Genomic DNA, 18744 nt, shown 5'->3' with positions numbered 1-18744 from the left:
GATTCCTAGGTGAGGAAAGGCAGGCATACTCTATCCTTTGCCATGGCTATTCCTTTTAAAGTATACGAATACTATGAAATGTGCTTCTCCATTCTTATAGAGGAAGAAGTAGATCTCAGTTGTTACAGTGGCCCAGTGCCAGTCTCTACCAGCAAGTTTTTGTTTGTTTTTTGTTTGTTCTTTATAAACAGAGATGACAATTTAAGATTCATTGGGGAGTGTGTGTGTGTGTGTGTGTGTGTGTGTGTGTGTGTGTTTTGAGGGGCAAAAGGGGAGGGTATAATCATAAAAGTTACTGAACAAACCACTCATTTGGAAACCTCTAAACTACACCCCTACCAAATGATCCTCTAGCCCCACATTCATTCCATATGCCTATCTAATTTTAAATTTAATTAAATGTAAATCAAAGTAAAAATTTAGTTCCTTGGTCACACTAGCCGCATTTCAGATACTCAGTAGCCACCTGTGGCTAGTGGCATCTGTAACTGGGCAGTTCAATTACAGAGCATTTCTATCATCTCGGGAAGTTCTGTTAGACATTTAGTACTAACTAGCTTCTTAAATATCTCAAAAACCCCTGAGATTCTAGACATTGCTCATCATTGAGCTGCAGTCCGTCTTTCTACCCACTTGTTCTAACTCGTGGAGCTAATAGAGAATATATCTAATTGTTCCTTTATAGACCAGCTTTTTAAACTGCCATGTTACCCATGAGTCCTTTACTTTCCAGCTAAGCTTCCACATATCTTCCACTTATTCGTCATATAAAGTAGTATGGTGAGAATTCCTCACCATTTTTAGTAATTATGTCAGAAGATGAAGATGAAGAAATTAAGGATTTTCTTAGAAAAGAGAAAGTTCTATTGAAACATCCTATAGAAGGTGGCAAATTTATACCCAGTTAATATAAAGAAGAATTTTTGAACAATTAAAGTCATCTGAAGTTTGAACATGCTGCTTTCTGGAGCTCCTTGAGCTGGTGGAGAGTGAATCTTTTGAGAAGAAATCAGAACTTTTTAAAAAGAAGTCAACTCTTGGGGCCGGCTCAGTGACGCAGCGGTTAAGTGCACACGTTCGTTCCACTTCTGTGGCCCGGGATTCGCCGGTTCGGATCCCGGGTGCGCACAAGGCATTGCTTGGCAAGCCATGCTGTGGTACGCGTCCCACATACAAAGTAGACAAAGATGGGCACAAATGTTAGCTCAGGGCCAGTCTTCCTCAGCAAAAAGAGGAGGATTGGCAGCAGATGTTAGCTCAGGGCTGATCCTCCTCAAAAAAAAGAAGTCAACTCTTTATCCTTTATTTCATATGAACTAAGAACATCCATTTATCTTAAGACCAAATTTTATTTTTTCTCACTGTCCCTTTTCCACCAAATACTTAATTACTTTATCTGTGTAGTGTATAGGACAGTGGTAAAGAGGGAATAGATGTGTGAAATAAATTACATAACACATAGTTCTTGAGCTCCATTATACCACTCTACATGTTATAGATTATAGATTTTAGATTTTCCTTAAGAATTTTATAGTCTATTTGGGAGGTCTGATTTTGTTTGTTTTTATTATGTTTTATGTAAGTTACAGCAGATCCTTCTTGAAATATGTGAGGTATAAATATCTCTGATTGTGAAAGTAAGAATTATGTGCAATAAATAAAAATAAAGTAAGGCATGAAATATCACAAAGCAGTTTGTGACTATGTGCCAAATGCATGGGATAGGCAGAAGAGCAAATAAGGACTTAGGAAAGAGGAAGAATTACCTTAATAAAAGGTATTTACGAAGGATTTTGACCAAGCCTTAAAAGATGGGTAAGTTTTCACTGGGTGAAGTTATGCCTGGGGCAGTGCTGGCTGGAGATGTGGATTAGGAGGGAGAATGTAAATGACAGCCCAGGAAGAGGACAGGTGAGCCATGTTTGCTGGGCACAGCGATTGCCTAGCAGAACAGAAGTAGTGGGAGAAAGGCCTGCTGAGCTTTGATGTTCTAAGGCTGCAGAGTTCGGCCTTTTGTGTCATAGCTTCAGTTAGGTCTGAAGGCCCTGATAGGTTAAAACAGCACATCTTCTAGACTGCATTTCTGCTTGAGAGATTGATCTTTAAACTTCTAGCTGCTTTTGGTGTTTCTGAAATACATGTCTAAACTATCTATTGTAATACAATATTGGGAAAAAAAAGGCTTGGTAATCTATCGGACTATTTGAGCACTTTAAATATGCCCAGTATTGTTTTCAAGATCCTGCATTTTTGGGGGGCCGCCCCATGGCCAAGTGGTTAGGTTCATGCGTGCTGCCTTGGCGGCCCAGGGTTTCACTGATTCAGATCTTGGGCTTAGACCTAGCACCACTCATCAAGCCCTGCTGAGGTGGCGTCCCACATGCCAAAACTAGAAGGACCTATAACTAGAATATACAGCTACGTACTTGGGGGGCTTTGGGGCGAAGGAAAAAAAAGATCCTGCATTTTTTCAATACAAATGAAAAAAAATCTACTTTAATCTTGTTGAATAAATTAACTGTAGAAGTTATAAGTGCTTATTTTTCACATTTGTTTACTAATCCTTGATTGTTGATTTTGAATATTAAGTCATTTAGGGCACATAATAACAGATAACACCAAATTCTAAAATTATGCAGGGTAACATTTTAACTAGTGATAAAGCTTAAATGACTGAAATCCGTCCGGGTAAAAATAGTCTTACATTTACGGCTTAAAGTAATACTAAATAAAAGTTGTTATGTTGTCTGTTATATTTGTATAATATTACATAATAAAAACTCATTGAGTTCGTTTCTTTATTATGTTCAAATTTTCTTATTTTTCATATTTTTAAGTAATCAAAATATTGGAATTTTAATTTAGGTGGTAAAACCAATCCCTATTAAAGGAGATGGATCTGAAATTAGTAACTTGGCAACTGAGTCTCCAGGAGAGGGCCCGGCAAGCGCCGCTTCACCAGCTCCCAGAGGCCGACGCAGTCCTTCCCCTGGCAGCTCCCCATCAGGTCGCACAGTGAAATCAGAATCTCCCGGAGTAAGAAGAAAAAGGGTTTCCCCCGTGCCTGTAAGTTAATGTTTCAACAAATATGTTCAGTGTCTACAGTTTTTAGACAGAAAAGATTGGCTAGATTGACTAGCCATCTGTTAAGCAGCAGTTCTCAAAATGTGGTCCACAGACCATTGGTTGTAGGGAGAGGGCAGGTCCTGAGACCCTTTCTGTGGATCCATTAGGTCAAAACTAATTTTGTAATAAAACTGAGATGTTATTTGCCTCTTTGACTGCTCTGACGTTTACAGTGGTGGGTAAAGCTGCTAGTGCATTCACCTGAATTAAAGCTATGAGAACAGAAATTGTATTTTTCACTTGGGTACTTGACAGACATTTTCTTTAACATGAATTAAGTGAAACTTACTTCAAGGAAAACAACTGAAATTTTTTTTCACCAGTGGTAAAATTTGAGATTTCAAGCAAAAATTAGAATTTTGGAAAACTCCCATCTACCACTGTAAGCTTGATGGTTTCCCAATACTTAGACTAATGAGATTGGTGATACTCTCAAATGTGATACAATGAAATGTGGAACATTTGAAAGATCTGCAAAACTTAGTGAACCACTATTTTCCAAATCACCAGCACATGATGAAACAAAATCATTCTTGGGTAAATGATCCATTCAAAGTATGTAGGCTATACTATCTGGATTTTAATATAATAGTAGGAAAAGTTTGTTGATGTGGTTTCAGATTCCATGTTACAGCCTCCTTTAAGAAACTACTTCTTTGGTATAGTATCAAAGAAGAATATTCATAATTATTTGAAAAGGCTATTAAAATACCTTTTTGAATTACATATCTGCATGAGGCCAGATTTTCTTTGTGATAACCATAGCATCATATCACAGCAGAATGAATGCAGAAGCATCAGTGAGACTCCAGCTGTCTTCTATATTAAGCCAGACATCAAAGAGATTTACAAAAAGACAGATACTAACTTTCTGAGAAAGAGAATTCTAGTGGCAGAAATGCAAGTTAAAACTTACTTTCTAACCTTGAAGAGCAAATGAGTGAATGGAAAAATGATTGAGTTAGTGACCACAAGGGGAAGATTTGGTTTTCCTCAGATCTGAGGTTGTTAAAGCATATAAATCCTTCACAAAGTAAATTTTAAGTAAAATTTTTTACAGTAAAGCCCAAGATACCCAACAGCATTTATTGGCTTTATGTTGACAGACTTTTAAATTAGCTATTTTTTTTAACTTAAAACAAGAACGATCATTTATTAGCTCATGAATCTGCAAATTGGGCAAGGCTCACTCAGTGTCTGCTCCCCATCGCATCTGCTGAAGCTACAGTATCTGAGACTGCTTATTCACTCACATATCTGATGCTTCAGCTAGGACGCTAGTACAGTTGGGGTCTTTTGGCATGTCTTCCTCATAGCATGGAAATTGGGTTGCAACACGAAGTGTTTCATGCTAGGAGAGAGCATGGAATAGATTCTCTCTCACAGCCCTCAGAAGGAACCAACCCTGATAACAACCTTGATCTTGGACTTCTAGCCTCTGGAACTATAAGATGATAAACTTCTGTTAAGCAAAAAAAAAAAAAAAAAAATGCCACAAGAGTTTCAAGAGGGCAAGTCCCAACATGGAAGCTCTTATCAAGTCGCCATTTGCATCATGTTTGCTAATGCCTTATTGTCCAAAGCTAGTTGCATGCTCAAATCCAGAATCACTGTGGGAGGGGACTACACAAGGGTGCATATACTGGGAAATGTAGTTCATGGGGGCCATCAAAGTAAAAGTCTACCACAAGTATATACTGAATTGTATCTCCCCCTGCCCCACTTTGGGATATATGCTAAACAAAGTTACTCCCTCATTGTTTTTAACAGCTACAGAGCATTTCATTATCTGGATAAATCATAGTTTATTTAATGCACTGCATACTAATGGACATTTATATTCCTTTTTAACCTTTCATTACTAAAAAACAGTGCCGCAAAAATATTTTTTATGCATACGTTATTTTGCACATCTGTGAACTTACCCATAGTCTGAATACTAAGCAGATCAAATAGCATGTGCATGTGGACTTTTTTTGGTTTTTTACTTTTTAGTAACTGCCTACTAAAAAATAATGGCATTATCGAGATATAATTTATATACTATACAATTCACCTGTTTAAATTGTACTATTCATTTGTGTTTGGTGTATTCAGAGAGTTGTAGCCATCACTACAATCAATTTTAAAACATTTTCATAACCCCAAAAAGAAATCCCAGACCAATTAGCAATCTCTCCCAGCCTTAGGCTACCACTAGTCTACTTTGTGACTCTATATGTAATTTGCCTATTCTTGAAATTTCATATAAATGGAATCATATAATGTGGGGTTTTTTGACTGGCTTTTTTCACTTAGTGCCATGTTTTCAAGGTTCATCCATGGTATAACTTGAGTGAGTACTCCACTCAATTTTAACTGTAGAATAACATTCTATTGTGTGGATATACACATTTGTTTATCCATTCATCAGTTCATGGACATTTGGGTTGTTTCTACTTTTCGGCTATTATGAATAAAGCTGCTGTGAACATGTGTGTACAAGTTTCTGTGTGGACATAGCTTTTCCTTCCTCTTGCTTTCTACCTAGGAGTGGAATTGCTAGGTCACATGTTTTCCGAAGCAGCTGCACCAGCACTGTATAAGGGTTCTATTTGCTTCATGTTCTTGCCAACATTTATCATTTTTAACCATTCAGTTAGGCATCAGAAAGAACTAGAATTTCCACTGGGTATTAATGGAAAGACCAAGTCCTAGGGGAGTCGCTGGAGTGGATGAGAGTGACATATATCACCTCACCACAGGAGAGTTTCCGTCAGCCTCCAGTGAGATGTCTTACTCTGGGAAGAGTCACTGCCATTAGTTCTTACACAGTGTGCCATGGGAGGAATTCCATGGCAGTGTTTGTAAATACCAGTTGCAAAAGAGCATTTAGTAATGCCTTAAGTGGAAGCTAGGAAACTGGATGTTTAATTTTTATCACTAGTCATTTTGTCTGCTTATGAGGTATATTTTTTATGCTTTTTATTTTGATTTACATAATAGTTTTCAAAGAACTCAAGTATTTATAATTTGTACAATTACCACATGGCTGTCTCTCTCTGCCAAAGATTTATCCTTAGTTATAGGGATGACTGAGACTTTAGAAGTTTACTCATGATGAGTATGTCAGAGGATAGTATTTGCAAAATGCATTTTGTCCCATTATATTATATATCGCGGCATTTTTTCAGAATATAAAATGCTACCTGGCTACCTGGTATGATGTTTTTTCAGTAATTGTTTCTTTCCAAGAAGTAAGCAATTTGCCTAATGAAAAAACAATGTTGTGAAGTTTCAGAGTGGTAGAATCACACCACCTCGAAGAGCCCCTTCACCAGATGGCTTCTCACCATACAGCCCCGAGGAAACAAGCCGCCGTGTCAACAAGGTGATGCGGGCCAGGCTGTACTTACTGCAGCAGATAGGACCCAACTCTTTCCTCATTGGAGGAGACAGCCCAGATAATAAATACCGGGTGTTCATCGGGCCTCAGGTAGGACTTGTTACCATTTATATTTTCTTAGTATCTACTACTAACTCAAATTTAAACACTGTAACATTCTTAAATTTAGATCACCCAATTCTCTTTAGTAAACTAAAGTGAGTTTAAAATATATTTTGGGGCTAATAAACATTTTAATTTAATGTATATCAAGGTTTTTACTATGACTTAATACACTTTAGAATACAGATTTGATCTATTTAATAAATTCACCAAAAATAAGATCTAAATTAATTCATGGAGATAGCTGTAGACTTTCCTTGTGTATCCTTATATATTTTATTATATAAGGATAATGAAGCAAATTAATAGAAACTTAAGTATAATAAACTTTGAAATATAAAAAAAGTGATCAACTTAGGAATTATGATAGACCATAGATTTATTAACCCATAGGTTTTCTTTTAACTCTTTAGAACTGCAGCTGCGGACGTGGGACATTTTGTATTCATCTGTTATTTGTTATGCTCCGAGTGTTTCAACTAGAACCTTCAGACCCAATGTTATGGAGAAAAACTTTAAAGAATTTTGAGGTAGTTTTTAATAAATGCTTTAGAGTAAAACTGTCAACAAATTTTTATGGTATATTCCTGAAAATTTTCCATGAGGTCTAAATTTAAGTAGACAGTGGTCATTTTGAAGGTGTGAAGGTGTATAAGAATTATTTGATGCTTATAAATAGTTCTCTCATAATCTATTGACTAGTTTTTTTTCCTAGACTAAAAAAAAAAGTAATCACTGACCTGCTATAAAAATATTGTCCTTAGTAAGCTATATGTATTCTTATTTTTGAAGCTCTTAAATTGCCTTTATGAAAAAACGTATGAAATAAAAGACAGTTCAACCTCTAGAACTCTTCATATGTATATTATGGCACAGATATCATTGTTACTGTCTTTTTTCAATGTTAGGTTGAGAGTTTGTTCCAGAAATATCACAGTAGGCGTAGCTCAAGAATCAAAGCTCCATCTCGTAACACCATCCAGAAGTTTGTTTCACGCATGTCAAATTCTCATACATTGTCATCATCTAGTACCTCTACATCTAGTTCAGAAAACAGGTCAGTACTTTCTGAGGAATTAAAAGCATTCATCCAGTGTTACTTTTTAATTTTAGGGGTAATTTTTTAATTTCTACTTGTTAATTGCTCTAAAGTGATTTAACTGTTGGTTCTTGGCTTTCAAGTAAAACTCAAGGGTAAAAAATATTAAATGTCATCTAAATATATATATGTATTATACATATATTTTTTTGTCCTGAAAACTACAGTGTTGAAAAATAGCACCTTAAATATCAGAATATAATAAATGTCCATTCTACAAGAAAAATCAGGTGGCAGGTATAAAATATTAAGTGGCTGCTGTTTATCATCATTACTTTGTGCAAGTACCTATATTGCTCATTCTGTTCTTACTACACCTTCATTAGGTAGGTTTTTAACAGTTTTGCAAATAATGAAGCTAAGGCACTGTGCAAAGAATATGTCTGTAGTTCTTTTACAAACAAATTATATATGAGGCAAGGTGGTTTTCCAAAATCACTTTCAAATATAGGATTTTAAAATTGTATGACATCACTACTGCTTTCATAGATAGTTTCAGGGAATGGTCATTACAAGCTGTTTCACCTATGAGAACATAAGTATGCTCTTCTAAACAAATAGACTAATCAGTTGTAATTAAGAAACAGAGTAGCTATTATAATCACAGTTATTACTTAAAATCTACGGTGCTTCTCAAACTTTTCCATTGCCTAGTTGCTGATAAAAATGAACTGATAACCCTGAAGGCTCTGAGATGTAGCCCAAAATGACAGGTGTGAAAATTTTTTCGAGTCTTTAGCATTATCATAAAAATTCATGTGAATTTTCTTTCTTTTCCAAGATTTCTGTATTAGTTTTAATGTAAAAATGAGGTTTTAAAAATTAATCCAGAAAGGAGTGCTGCTTCTCTTACAAGGGCACCTCCTATATGTTCCCAAGGCATCCCAGTTTGAGAAGCACTGCTCTAGGTGATTAAGTCCCACCCGCATTCCATCAGTCTATTAAGTATTGTAAATACTTTAAAATTCATGAAGAATCGAAAGTGATGATATCAGGACAAGGGCCTGGTGAAGAAAAGAATTGAGAGAGAGGCTTTTTCATCTGTGGAAAAAGTAAATGTTTGAATTTTCTTATTTTTGGTTAAATAAAATTGATTTTAGAATCATAGAATTTTACAAGGTTTTTGGGACATTAGAGATTCTGTAGTTTATGTGGTTCAATGATGAGTGAAGCCAAAAGAAGTCGAGCAGCTCATTTGAGCAAAGGCAGAACCAGATCTGAGTATCTTGACTTCTAGTTCAGGGCCCTTTCTCTTACTCCTCGTCTCCTATAAATAGAATGAAAAAATGAGCTTTGTTTCCTTACACAAACTTATTATAGAGCCTTTCTCATTTTGACTAACATTTCTGTAGCTTTTTATTTTGGAAAAGAAATAAATGCTTAAAACCGGGTAGCCCAAGTTAAAATAGAAAGTTTCTAAGATGAAGAAAGGCACCTTCCAAATATGGGCTGGCCATAATTTAGGGATTTTATTAATTCATTTGGATTAGCATGTCCATGGGGGGAACCACAAAAGTTGTAATCTTGATATACTGAGATTATACTGTGTAGGTAAGTAGGTTAATGTTTCATGTAATCAAATTTTTATATCTAAAGGCTAAAATCAGTAAAAAAAGAAATTTATCTGGAGATCTGATTATACTGTATTAATTTAAAATGGTATATAAGAAACAGTAAAAAACAGAATTAGGACAAACAAACTGAATATACTCACAAAAAATAATTAACAAAACCTTACCAAAGAAATAAAAGCTGCAAACAGGAACATAGGCATAAATGGGCAAAGGGTGTGAAGAGAATATTTACAAAAGAATTTCAAGGGGATAACAAACATATGAAAATTGTTTGGTCAACCTAATAACTAAGGAAATACTCATTAAAAAAAAGATGCCAAGGGGCCAGCCTGGTGGTGTAGTGGTTAAGTTTGCATGCTCTGCTTCAGTGGCCCAGGGTTCCCAGGTTCGGATCCTAGGTGTGGACCTAGCACCGCCCGTCAGGCCATGCTGTGGCAGCTTCCCACGTAAAATAGAGGAAGATTGGCACAGATGTTAGCTCAGAGATCATCTTCCTCAGACAAAAACGGGAAGACTGGCAACAAATGATAGCTCAGAGCCAATCTTCCTCACCAAAAGGAACGATAAGATGCCAAGTTTATTTACAGAATTAGTGGAAACTTTTGTAATGAGACAATTCAGTTCTTCTAGGGACATGCTTCACCCTATGTAAAGTAGTATAGCCTTTCTGGGGAGAAGTAAGAGGCTTTTTAAAACATTTATATTCATTGATCCTGTAAATGTACTTTTTGTTTTAAGAAAAAAATTTTAATCTGAGAAATATACAAGATTTCCATTTTATGCCTGTTTCTCACAGTATTATTGTGAAAAATTAGCCACAAATTAAATATCCAGCAAGTGAATGGGTAAACTATATCCATGTTATGAATATTTCATGCAGTCATTAAAATTATGCTTTTGAAGAATATTGAATGGCATGAAATAAAATCCAGGTTAAAATACTGTATGTCATGCATGAACTCAATTTTTATATATAAAAGGTATTATAGGTGCATAAATATTGGAATCAGTAAAAATTTTCATAGTTATTAACAGGTGGTGTTATTACAAATGACTTTTTAATACTTGGGGCTTTGAGGGCCGTCAGGTCTCTGTCCCAGCTCCTCAGCTCTGCTCTGGTGGCTGAAGCAGCCGTAGACGATAGGTGAATGAATGGGCGTGGCTGTGTTCCAATGAAAATTGTTTGCAGAAGCTGGCCACAGGCAAATTTGATCATCTTGTAGTTTGCTAATCCCTGCTCTCTACTTGAGTGATTTTACTTCTGAAAAAACTACTAAAAAGAAAACCTGAAATGTTAAAAAGGTGGGCACAAAGATGTTTCTAATGGTTTCTTAAAATGTGAAAATATGGAAATGTGGAAACAACTCAAACGTCCAACAATAAGTGGATGCTTAAGTAGTTAGGATCTTTCTAGTCAGTGGAAAATTATGCCACCATTAAAAATTATGCGTATGAAGAGTTTAAATGACAAGTGGAAGTTTTATGCTAAATTATTTTAAGAATATGAAATTGTATGTGTATATAGATAAATGATCTGAATAATGTTCACAAAATATGTACTTGGAAAAAAGATGAGCAGAAAATATCCCAGAATGGAATTTTTTTAAGTCAGAAAAGCATTTAAGTAATAAGTTGCATTTGCAGTTTGATTAAATTGTGGAGTTTATTTTTCCTCTGTTTAGGTCTTTTGAATAGGCTAATTTTGGTGTAATTATTTGAAAAGTTAGCTCACCTTGGATCATCTCTGCCATTAGTATTTTTATTATAGATTGTTGTGTAAATCCTTTCTGCCACGTTTCTGTTAGTTTTTGTCATTAATGCATGCATATTTTGACAGCTTTTCCCCACTCCATGTAGCTCCATAATTAGGAAAAGAGAGAGAGAGAGGTGGGGCAGATAATTGGGAGGCAGAGAGACTAGTAAGTGTGCCTTCTTCTCAGGAGTCATGCATCATGATTTTGCTGACTTGTTTCTTCACCTTTCCGGAACGTTTTTTAGGGAGCTGTTATTTTCCTGTCAGTCCCTCAGACCTGTTTTTCAGGAATTATAGCTTAGATAGTAGAAGTGTAATATTGGGCCCAGGGGAGAGCCTGAGCTTAGCAGAGATTCTGGAATTTGTAGGGGCAGCCAGGTTATGGGATATTCTCAAATGGAAGCCTAATGATAGGTCTACCACAGACTGATTTTTATGATCTTGGGCAACTTATTTAACATCCCAGAACCTTGTCTTTATGTTGTAATGGAAATATTGTTACTGATTTTAAAAGCTACTCATCACATCATGAAGGTTCAAACAAAAATTTATAAAATAGACAACAAAACCCCTCTCTCCAATCTGGGCTGGGCTGCACACAAAATAACTACTGTTAACAGCTTACAACAACTTTTAAAAATTAGATAAAGCAAAGAAATAAAACTGTTCTCTGCATTCTATGCTTATGCAAACAGACACATACAAACCCCAATACTTAATTCATCTTTCTTGCTTTTTAAACAAACATAGTAATGCCATATATTTTGATCTACAACTTTTTTTTTTTTTTTGCTTTATTTATCAAGAACATTTTCCTGAGTCAGTACAAAAATACACACTACTTTCTTTTCATGGCTGTATAAGATTATGTGGATATGCTGCAGTTTATTTTGCCATTGCCATAATTAATAGACAGTACACTTCTGTTTTTTTGTTTGCCTATTAAATGCAACAAATTTTCTATTTTTTAACTTACATACTTAAAATATTTCTGTAGGATAGCATCCTAGAAAATAGATTTTTTAGGTCATGGATATATACATTTAGTATTTTGAAAAATACTAGCAAATTTCTTTCCAAAAATTTCAGTTTTTACTCCCACTAGTAGTATATATGAGAACCTGTCTTCCTATGCCATTATCAGGGCCAGAGGCTACCAGCCTATTTAATTTTTGTCATTTGGATTTATCCAAAAAAATAATAACACAAAGTAAGATATGGCTTCATTAATTTAATATGCTTTTTTTTTTTGAGGAAGATTAGCCCTGAGCTAACATCTGCCACTAATCCTCTTTTTGCTGAGGAAGACTGACCCTGAGCTAACATCTGCACCCACCTTCCTCTCTTTTATGTGGGATGCCTGCCACAGTATGGCTTGACAAGCAGTGTGTAGGTCCACACTCAGGATCCGAACCGTTGAACCCTGGGCCGCCGAAGCGGAACATGTGAACTTAACCACTGCACCACTGGGCTGGACCCCTATAGCATTTTTTAACTCTCCTTTTGATGTTCATTTGGTTGATTTTTTTCATTATTCTAAATAATACTGCAGTGAACATACTCATACATATATCTTTATTATTTGTCTCTTTATATCCTTCGCATATATTCCTAGTAGTTGAAAGGTTGTATATATTAAAAAAATGTGACGTTTCTAGATTTGTTTATAGGAAAGTTGGATCACTTTATACACCCACCAAAAGTGTGTGAGATGGGCCTTCAAATTTAGGATGTGGAGTAGATGAGCTCTAAGGTCCGTTCCAGTACTTGAAATCTTGAAACTCTTGGCATGTAGTGTGTTTGTACATAGCCAAACATTATAGCAGTTTATTCAAAAGGTACAATAGTAGAATTTTGGGCATACATATCCAAGATTGTAGTTCATACAGTGAATTGTGATCACAGCAAATACACAGTGGTGTGAATCTAATTTAAAAGTACTATATCTTAATAGAAGAAACAAATATTTCTCAAATAGTTATATATAAGATGCTCCACAACAAGAACTTCTGATTAGTTTTTTCATATTCCGAAGAAGCCACTGCTTATGGCATTAATTCTGTGTGCTTAATGCTTTCATTTCCCCTTCCTTATAGTATAAAAGATGAAGAGGAACAGATGTGTCCTATTTGCCTGTTGGGCATGCTTGATGAAGAAAGTCTCACAGTGTGTGAAGATGGCTGCAGGAACAAGCTGCACCACCACTGCATGTCAATTTGTATGTGGCTCCTCTTCTCCCTGTGCTTACTCAACACAGTTACTCTATGAGCTAACTGTATTATTTAGGACTTTAACGTGGCTTTTCAGGAGACTGGTGAGAGAAGAAAAGAAGTATATCTAGGCCCTTTCTGAATTTTTCAACAAATTGGAGTTTAGGATCTATTAGGAGATGAGCTGTGTGAACAAAGAAATGTAATATAGTATGATACATTTGATAATGGAAGGAGTGCACAGAATTAGAAACAGAGTTCTGATCTGGAAGGTGTACATGGAGGGAAGGAGGTGGAAGAAGGCCTGGGCAGCCATTACAGAGAGGGTAACATCAAAGCAAAGTTTGGAGTAACATTACCAGGTAATTAAGTGAGCAGAATGTTTTGAAAAATAGTAAGCAAAATACATGATATAACTAATAAAATAGCATTTGCAAAAAGTACAAGCATCAGAGTAATTTAACCTGCTGTGTTTGCCTGCTTTCAGGTAAATATTATATCAGATTATTTTTTGAGGTTCCTTCCATATAAATCCTATACTAACCATTATGAACAATTATTACATATAAATACTTAATGTTAAGCATTTATATTTTTGTAAGGTTTTTTTCCTTTAATTTTTAGGGGCAGAAGAATGTAGAAGAAATAGAGAACCTTTAATATGTCCCCTTTGTAGGTCTAAGTGGAGATCCCATGATTTCTACAGGTAACAATCTTGAATTAATGATTTGGATATGTTCAGCAAAAAGTAAAATGTTCTCAAAGTGTTATTTAAATCTATTAGTTATTTTCAGCAAGCTTTGTTAATTTTTCATTTAGCCACGAGTTGTCAAGCCCTGTGGATTCCCCTTCTTCCCTGCGAGCTGTGCAGCAGCAAACCATACAGCAGCAGCCTTTGGCTGGATCACAGCGAAGGAATCAGGAGAGCAATTTTAACCTTACTCATTACGGAACTCAGCAGATCCCTCCTGCTTATAAAGATTTAGCTGAGCCATGGATTCAGGTAAGTAGTTTTCTTCTTCATTTCTCAAAGAAACAGTTATAGACCAAATAATGTAGTTGTCTCCCCAGTTATTTATAATTTAAGAAAATACTTTTGCTTGCCTCCATCATGATTCTTATTTCAATTTTTTTTTTTTTTTTTTTTTGCTTGAGGAAGATTAGCCCTGAGCTAACATCTGTTCCAATCTCCCTGTATTTTTTTTTTGTATGTGGGACACCACCACAGCATGGCTGGTGAGTGGAGTTCTGTGCCTGGGATCTGAACCTATGAACCTGGGCCGCCAAAACAGAGCACGTGGAACTTTAACCACTCAGCCATGGGGCTGGGCCCCTGTTGAACATTTTAATTTTACCTTTGGTGTTAATACTAGGCTGCTTATTATAGAGATTAAACTTCAAAAATTCGTTGTAGTCTCACTCCCTATCCCTAGAAACATCTCTTTTTCTGAACTAACAGACATAAAAGGTTATCCAAAGATAGACACTAGAATCTTTCAGTGTTAACTTGTTCTAGTATTTAATCCCATTCCTGCTAAAAATTTTTCATTTTTCTTATTTGTTACCATCTAGACTCAGTTTCTCCTTTCTGTATCCTCATGGCATATAATAGGTGCTTAAGAACTGTTGAGGGGCTGGCCCAGTGGCGCAGCAGTTAAGTTCGCATGTTCTGCTTTGGTGGCCCGGGTTTGCTGGTTTGGATCCCAGCTGCGGACATGGCACTGCTTGGCAAAAGCCATGCTGTGGTAGGCATCCCACGTATAAAATAGAGGAAGATGGGCACCGATGTTAGCTCAGGGCCAGTCTTCCTCAGCAAAAAGAGGAGGATTGGTGACAGATGTTAGCTCAGGGCTAATCTTCCTCAAAAACAAAACAACAACAAAAAAGAATTGTTGAGTGGATGAATGAAAAAAATATGTGGTATTTACTTTTTATTAGTCATTCGTATTTGTAAGGACAGTTTCCATTCCTTTACCCTTTCTTCTGATTAAATGCTTTTTCATCCTCAGTAAATTGGAATTTCTGTTGGTTGGTTGGTTGGTTGGATGTTAATGATTTTCTTTGTTGTTGTCTTCTTAGTCCATTATGTTTAAAAATGTAGAATCCAAAACCAGAATGTCTCCAGTAGACAATAGTGAAGTAAAATATTTTCGATAATCTGTTAAATTCTGTTTTATACTGTAAAATCTGTAAATAGACACACTGATTCATTAAGCTTGTATATCATTAGGATTCGTTTCCTTTTTCTTTTTGTGACCATTATAGTCCTGCAGCTTTTAAATTCTCTTTTCTTAGCATGTTAGCAACCTATTATGAATCTAATAAAATTTTCAAACTCAATAAATAAATCTTATTTCTTTTATCTAGTTCATTAATGGTATTTAACATAGGCCCTCGCCTGCCCCTTCAAGGGTCCTCAAGAGAACTCTCAAGTTGATATGAGCTACTGGATGCCATTCTTTCAAGGCAGTGGTTTAGTTTGTTTTGTTTAAGCTTTATATTGGACTAGGCTATATATTCCTAGTTTCTTTATTAAGAATATTATGTAAGACAGCATTAAGACTTAGATAGTGGTATGCTATTTAACAGTGTGTATAATAAGTTTACTGTGTTCTAGTTGATTTATTCTCCTTTACTATCACTTTATAACAGAACACATATAAATGTCATGATTTTTTCCCCCAAATTGTGTTTATTCATCTCTAAGATTCATCTTTAATATTCAGAAATTTTTCATATGCTAAGTTATCTTAGGTATTAAGTTTACTTTTAGCTAATTGGCTTATAGTGTCAAGACCCAGTGCCCTTTCCTTTCTTTAGGGACTGTGTGGCTTTGCAGGCATGGTGATGCTGACTCTAACGACATGCAGTTACTTATAGGTATATCATTATTCTTTGCTGTCTTGAACACAAGAACTTTTTTCTTTAGTCTTTTGATTTTTCCACTCCATTCATTATAGTCCCACCTACTTTGTCTAGTTTTTTTTTTTTAACCCTTTTGTAAAAGTCAAAAATCAAATAAAAGCCTGTGACTTATCACTATCATCTGTGGGAGAAATATTCTCTCTTGAACACTCCACTGCAGTGCCTTTCTTGATTTTTTTGATCTTGCTTGAGTTTTTTCTCTGTAGACTATCTTAATAACAAATATAAAATTGGGGTTCTTCACAGATTTGTTTGTGGTAAGCACAGGAGTACAGAAATGAATATATATATATATATATCCATCCACTTAGTCGAGTTCACTTTTAATTTTACTTGAACTAATACATGTTAAGAACTTTTGATAATTCCCAGTTAGACTTGACTATAGAATCCCTCCTTATGCTTTTTAAGTGGCTGAATATATTTGAAATTGTGTAGTATGGTGAAGATTTAAGAAATGTCCAATTTTCCTTTAGTAATCAAAAATCATGCTTAATTCAAAATACTTTAGGTTCATTAGTTTTTCTTCACATTGAATTCATTCTGTTTGTTTGATTATAGGTATTTGGAATGGAACTCGTTGGCTGCTTATTTTCTAGAAACTGGAATGTAAGAGAGATGGCTCTCAGGCGTCTTTCCCATGATGTTAGTGGAGCCCTGCTATTGGCAAATGGAGAGAGCACTGGAAATTCTGGGAGCAATGGTGGAAGCAGCCCAAATGCTGGAGCCGCCAGTGGGTCTTCCCAGACCAGTATCTCAGGAGACGTGGTGGAGGCGTGCTGCAACGTTCTGTCAATGGTCTGTGCCGACCCTGTCTACAAAGTGTACGTTGCTGCTTTAGTAAGTAGCTTCATTCCATAACCATAGCGTTAGGATTTTTTTTGATAGTTTCTAGATAGCATTTTTTAAGATCCAGTAAAACTACTTTATCTAATTTAATTTTGGAAAATCTAAATTTTGTTTTCATTCCATAATTCTAGGAAATTGCAGTTTTCCATTTAATCTCTTCATTTGGATTTTACTTACATTAATTAATCTGTTCAAGTTTTCTTAAAGTCATGTCTCACTTAATGACAGGGATATATTTTGAGAAATGTGTTGGAAGGTGATTTTGTCATTGTGCAAACATCATAGAGTGTACTTACACAAACCTGGATGATACAGCCTACTGCACACCTAGCTGTGTGGTGCTAATCCTCTGGAACCACTGTCGTATACGTGGTCTGTTCTTGACCGAGACATCATTATGCAGCGCATGACTGTATACTGTTTACTTTTCTCCCCTAAAGTAGCAGTGTCTTGCTGTTCATGTCTTTACATTTTCCTTATGTTACACATAACCAAATTTGAAATGCTCTGTGGGCTGGCAAAGTGATCAAAGTTACTTTTTTTTTTCAATTTGATATTAGTGGACATTAAGGGGAACTGATTTTCAATAAAAATTTTTGTATGGAAATTCAGGAGCCTTTTCACAGAAGAGGGGTCATGACATAATTACTGGGTTGTTTTTCTAGTTTAACCTGTAAGAAGTTGTCCTTCATGAGTGGGATGGAATGACGAGGAGGCTGTTCTGTTTGTAATTTTAGAGGTTAATTTGACTTCCTCCATTCTGAATATATATTTCTTTAGAGCAGGGTTTTTCAGCCTTAGCACTATTTGACATTGAGCCAGATTTGTTGGGGGCAGGGGTGCTGTCTTGTGCATTACAGGATGTTTAGCAGCATCCCTGGCTTCTACTCACTAGATACCAGTAGCAAGTCCCTCTTCTCCCAAGTCAGGACAACCAAGAATGTCTCCAGGCATTGCTAAATGTCCCCTGAGGGTCAAAATCACCCCCAGTTCGGAACCAGTGCTTTGGAATAATTCTTATTTAGTCTGTTTTAAAAACTCATTAATCTCTCCGCTTCTACTCTCAATCTTTCTCTAATCCATCCTATTAAAACTATGCCTAGTGAATCTTCCTTTTGAGAGGTAGTATAGCATGATGGTTATGAACGTAAGTTTGGAGTCAGAATTGGGTGACCTCGTAATTTATCATTCAGACTGGGATACTTAAACAATCTGCTAGTTAAACTGGGACTAGCCTAGGCAGTCTGGACATACGGTCAAGATTATAGAGACTTTGATTCAAATTCTGGTTCTCCCATTTGCTAGCAGTGTGACTTTAGGACTCTCAAACTTCAGCTTTCTCATCAATAGAATAATGAAAATATTTACCTCTTTGGTTTGAAATGAGATTGTATAGAAACCTCTAACCATAATGTCCAGCACATTGTAAAAACATTGAATATATAAGTAGACATCATTATTCCTTAAACACCACTTTGATTATTCCCCAGCTCAGAAACCTTTAGAGCTTTCTGTGGAAGTTTGGCAGGATTATGAAAAGTTCCCTGAAAAAAAGAGTTCTGTGTTGAGTTAAAATTGATGAACACTGGGGCTGGTCCCGTGGCCAAGTGGTTAAGTTCACGCGTTCCACTTCAGCGGCCCAGGCTTTCACCAGTTCGGATCCTGGGCACGGACCTAGCACCGCTCATCAGGCCATGCTGAGGTGTTGTCCCACATAGCAG

General features: G+C 36.0%; 1 protein-coding gene and 1 long non-coding RNA gene across 3 annotated transcripts in view; one reads left to right on the top strand and one right to left on the bottom strand.

Moving 5' to 3' along the window:
- LOC103548211 (uncharacterized) overlaps positions 1-18744 on the bottom strand; it is a 70632-nt gene that overhangs the window by 17887 nt on the left and 34001 nt on the right. The gene's annotated exons all lie outside the window — the stretch shown is intronic.
- MAP3K1 (mitogen-activated protein kinase kinase kinase 1) overlaps positions 1-18744 on the top strand; it is a 74402-nt gene that overhangs the window by 41441 nt on the left and 14217 nt on the right. For both annotated transcript variants that reach the window (XR_011530328.1, XM_070586881.1), the window contains exons 3-10: positions 2866-3066; positions 6401-6601; positions 7027-7143; positions 7522-7670; positions 13136-13257; positions 13874-13955; positions 14069-14252; positions 16736-17014. Coding sequence is in view for 1 of the 2 variants with exons in the window: in XM_070586881.1 (XP_070442982.1) it covers positions 2866-3066; positions 6401-6601; positions 7027-7143; positions 7522-7670; positions 13136-13257; positions 13874-13955; positions 14069-14252; positions 16736-17014 (1335 nt within the window). In the remaining variant the exon portion in view is untranslated. The remainder of the gene's footprint in view (positions 1-2865; positions 3067-6400; positions 6602-7026; positions 7144-7521; positions 7671-13135; positions 13258-13873; positions 13956-14068; positions 14253-16735; positions 17015-18744) is intronic.

This window comes from Equus przewalskii, chromosome 20 (assembly GCF_037783145.1).
Source record: "Equus przewalskii isolate Varuska chromosome 20, EquPr2, whole genome shotgun sequence".
Taxonomy (NCBI): domain Eukaryota; kingdom Metazoa; phylum Chordata; class Mammalia; order Perissodactyla; family Equidae; genus Equus; species Equus przewalskii.
Note: the sequence above shows the minus strand (reverse complement) of the source record. Positions and strands in the feature narration are given on the sequence as shown.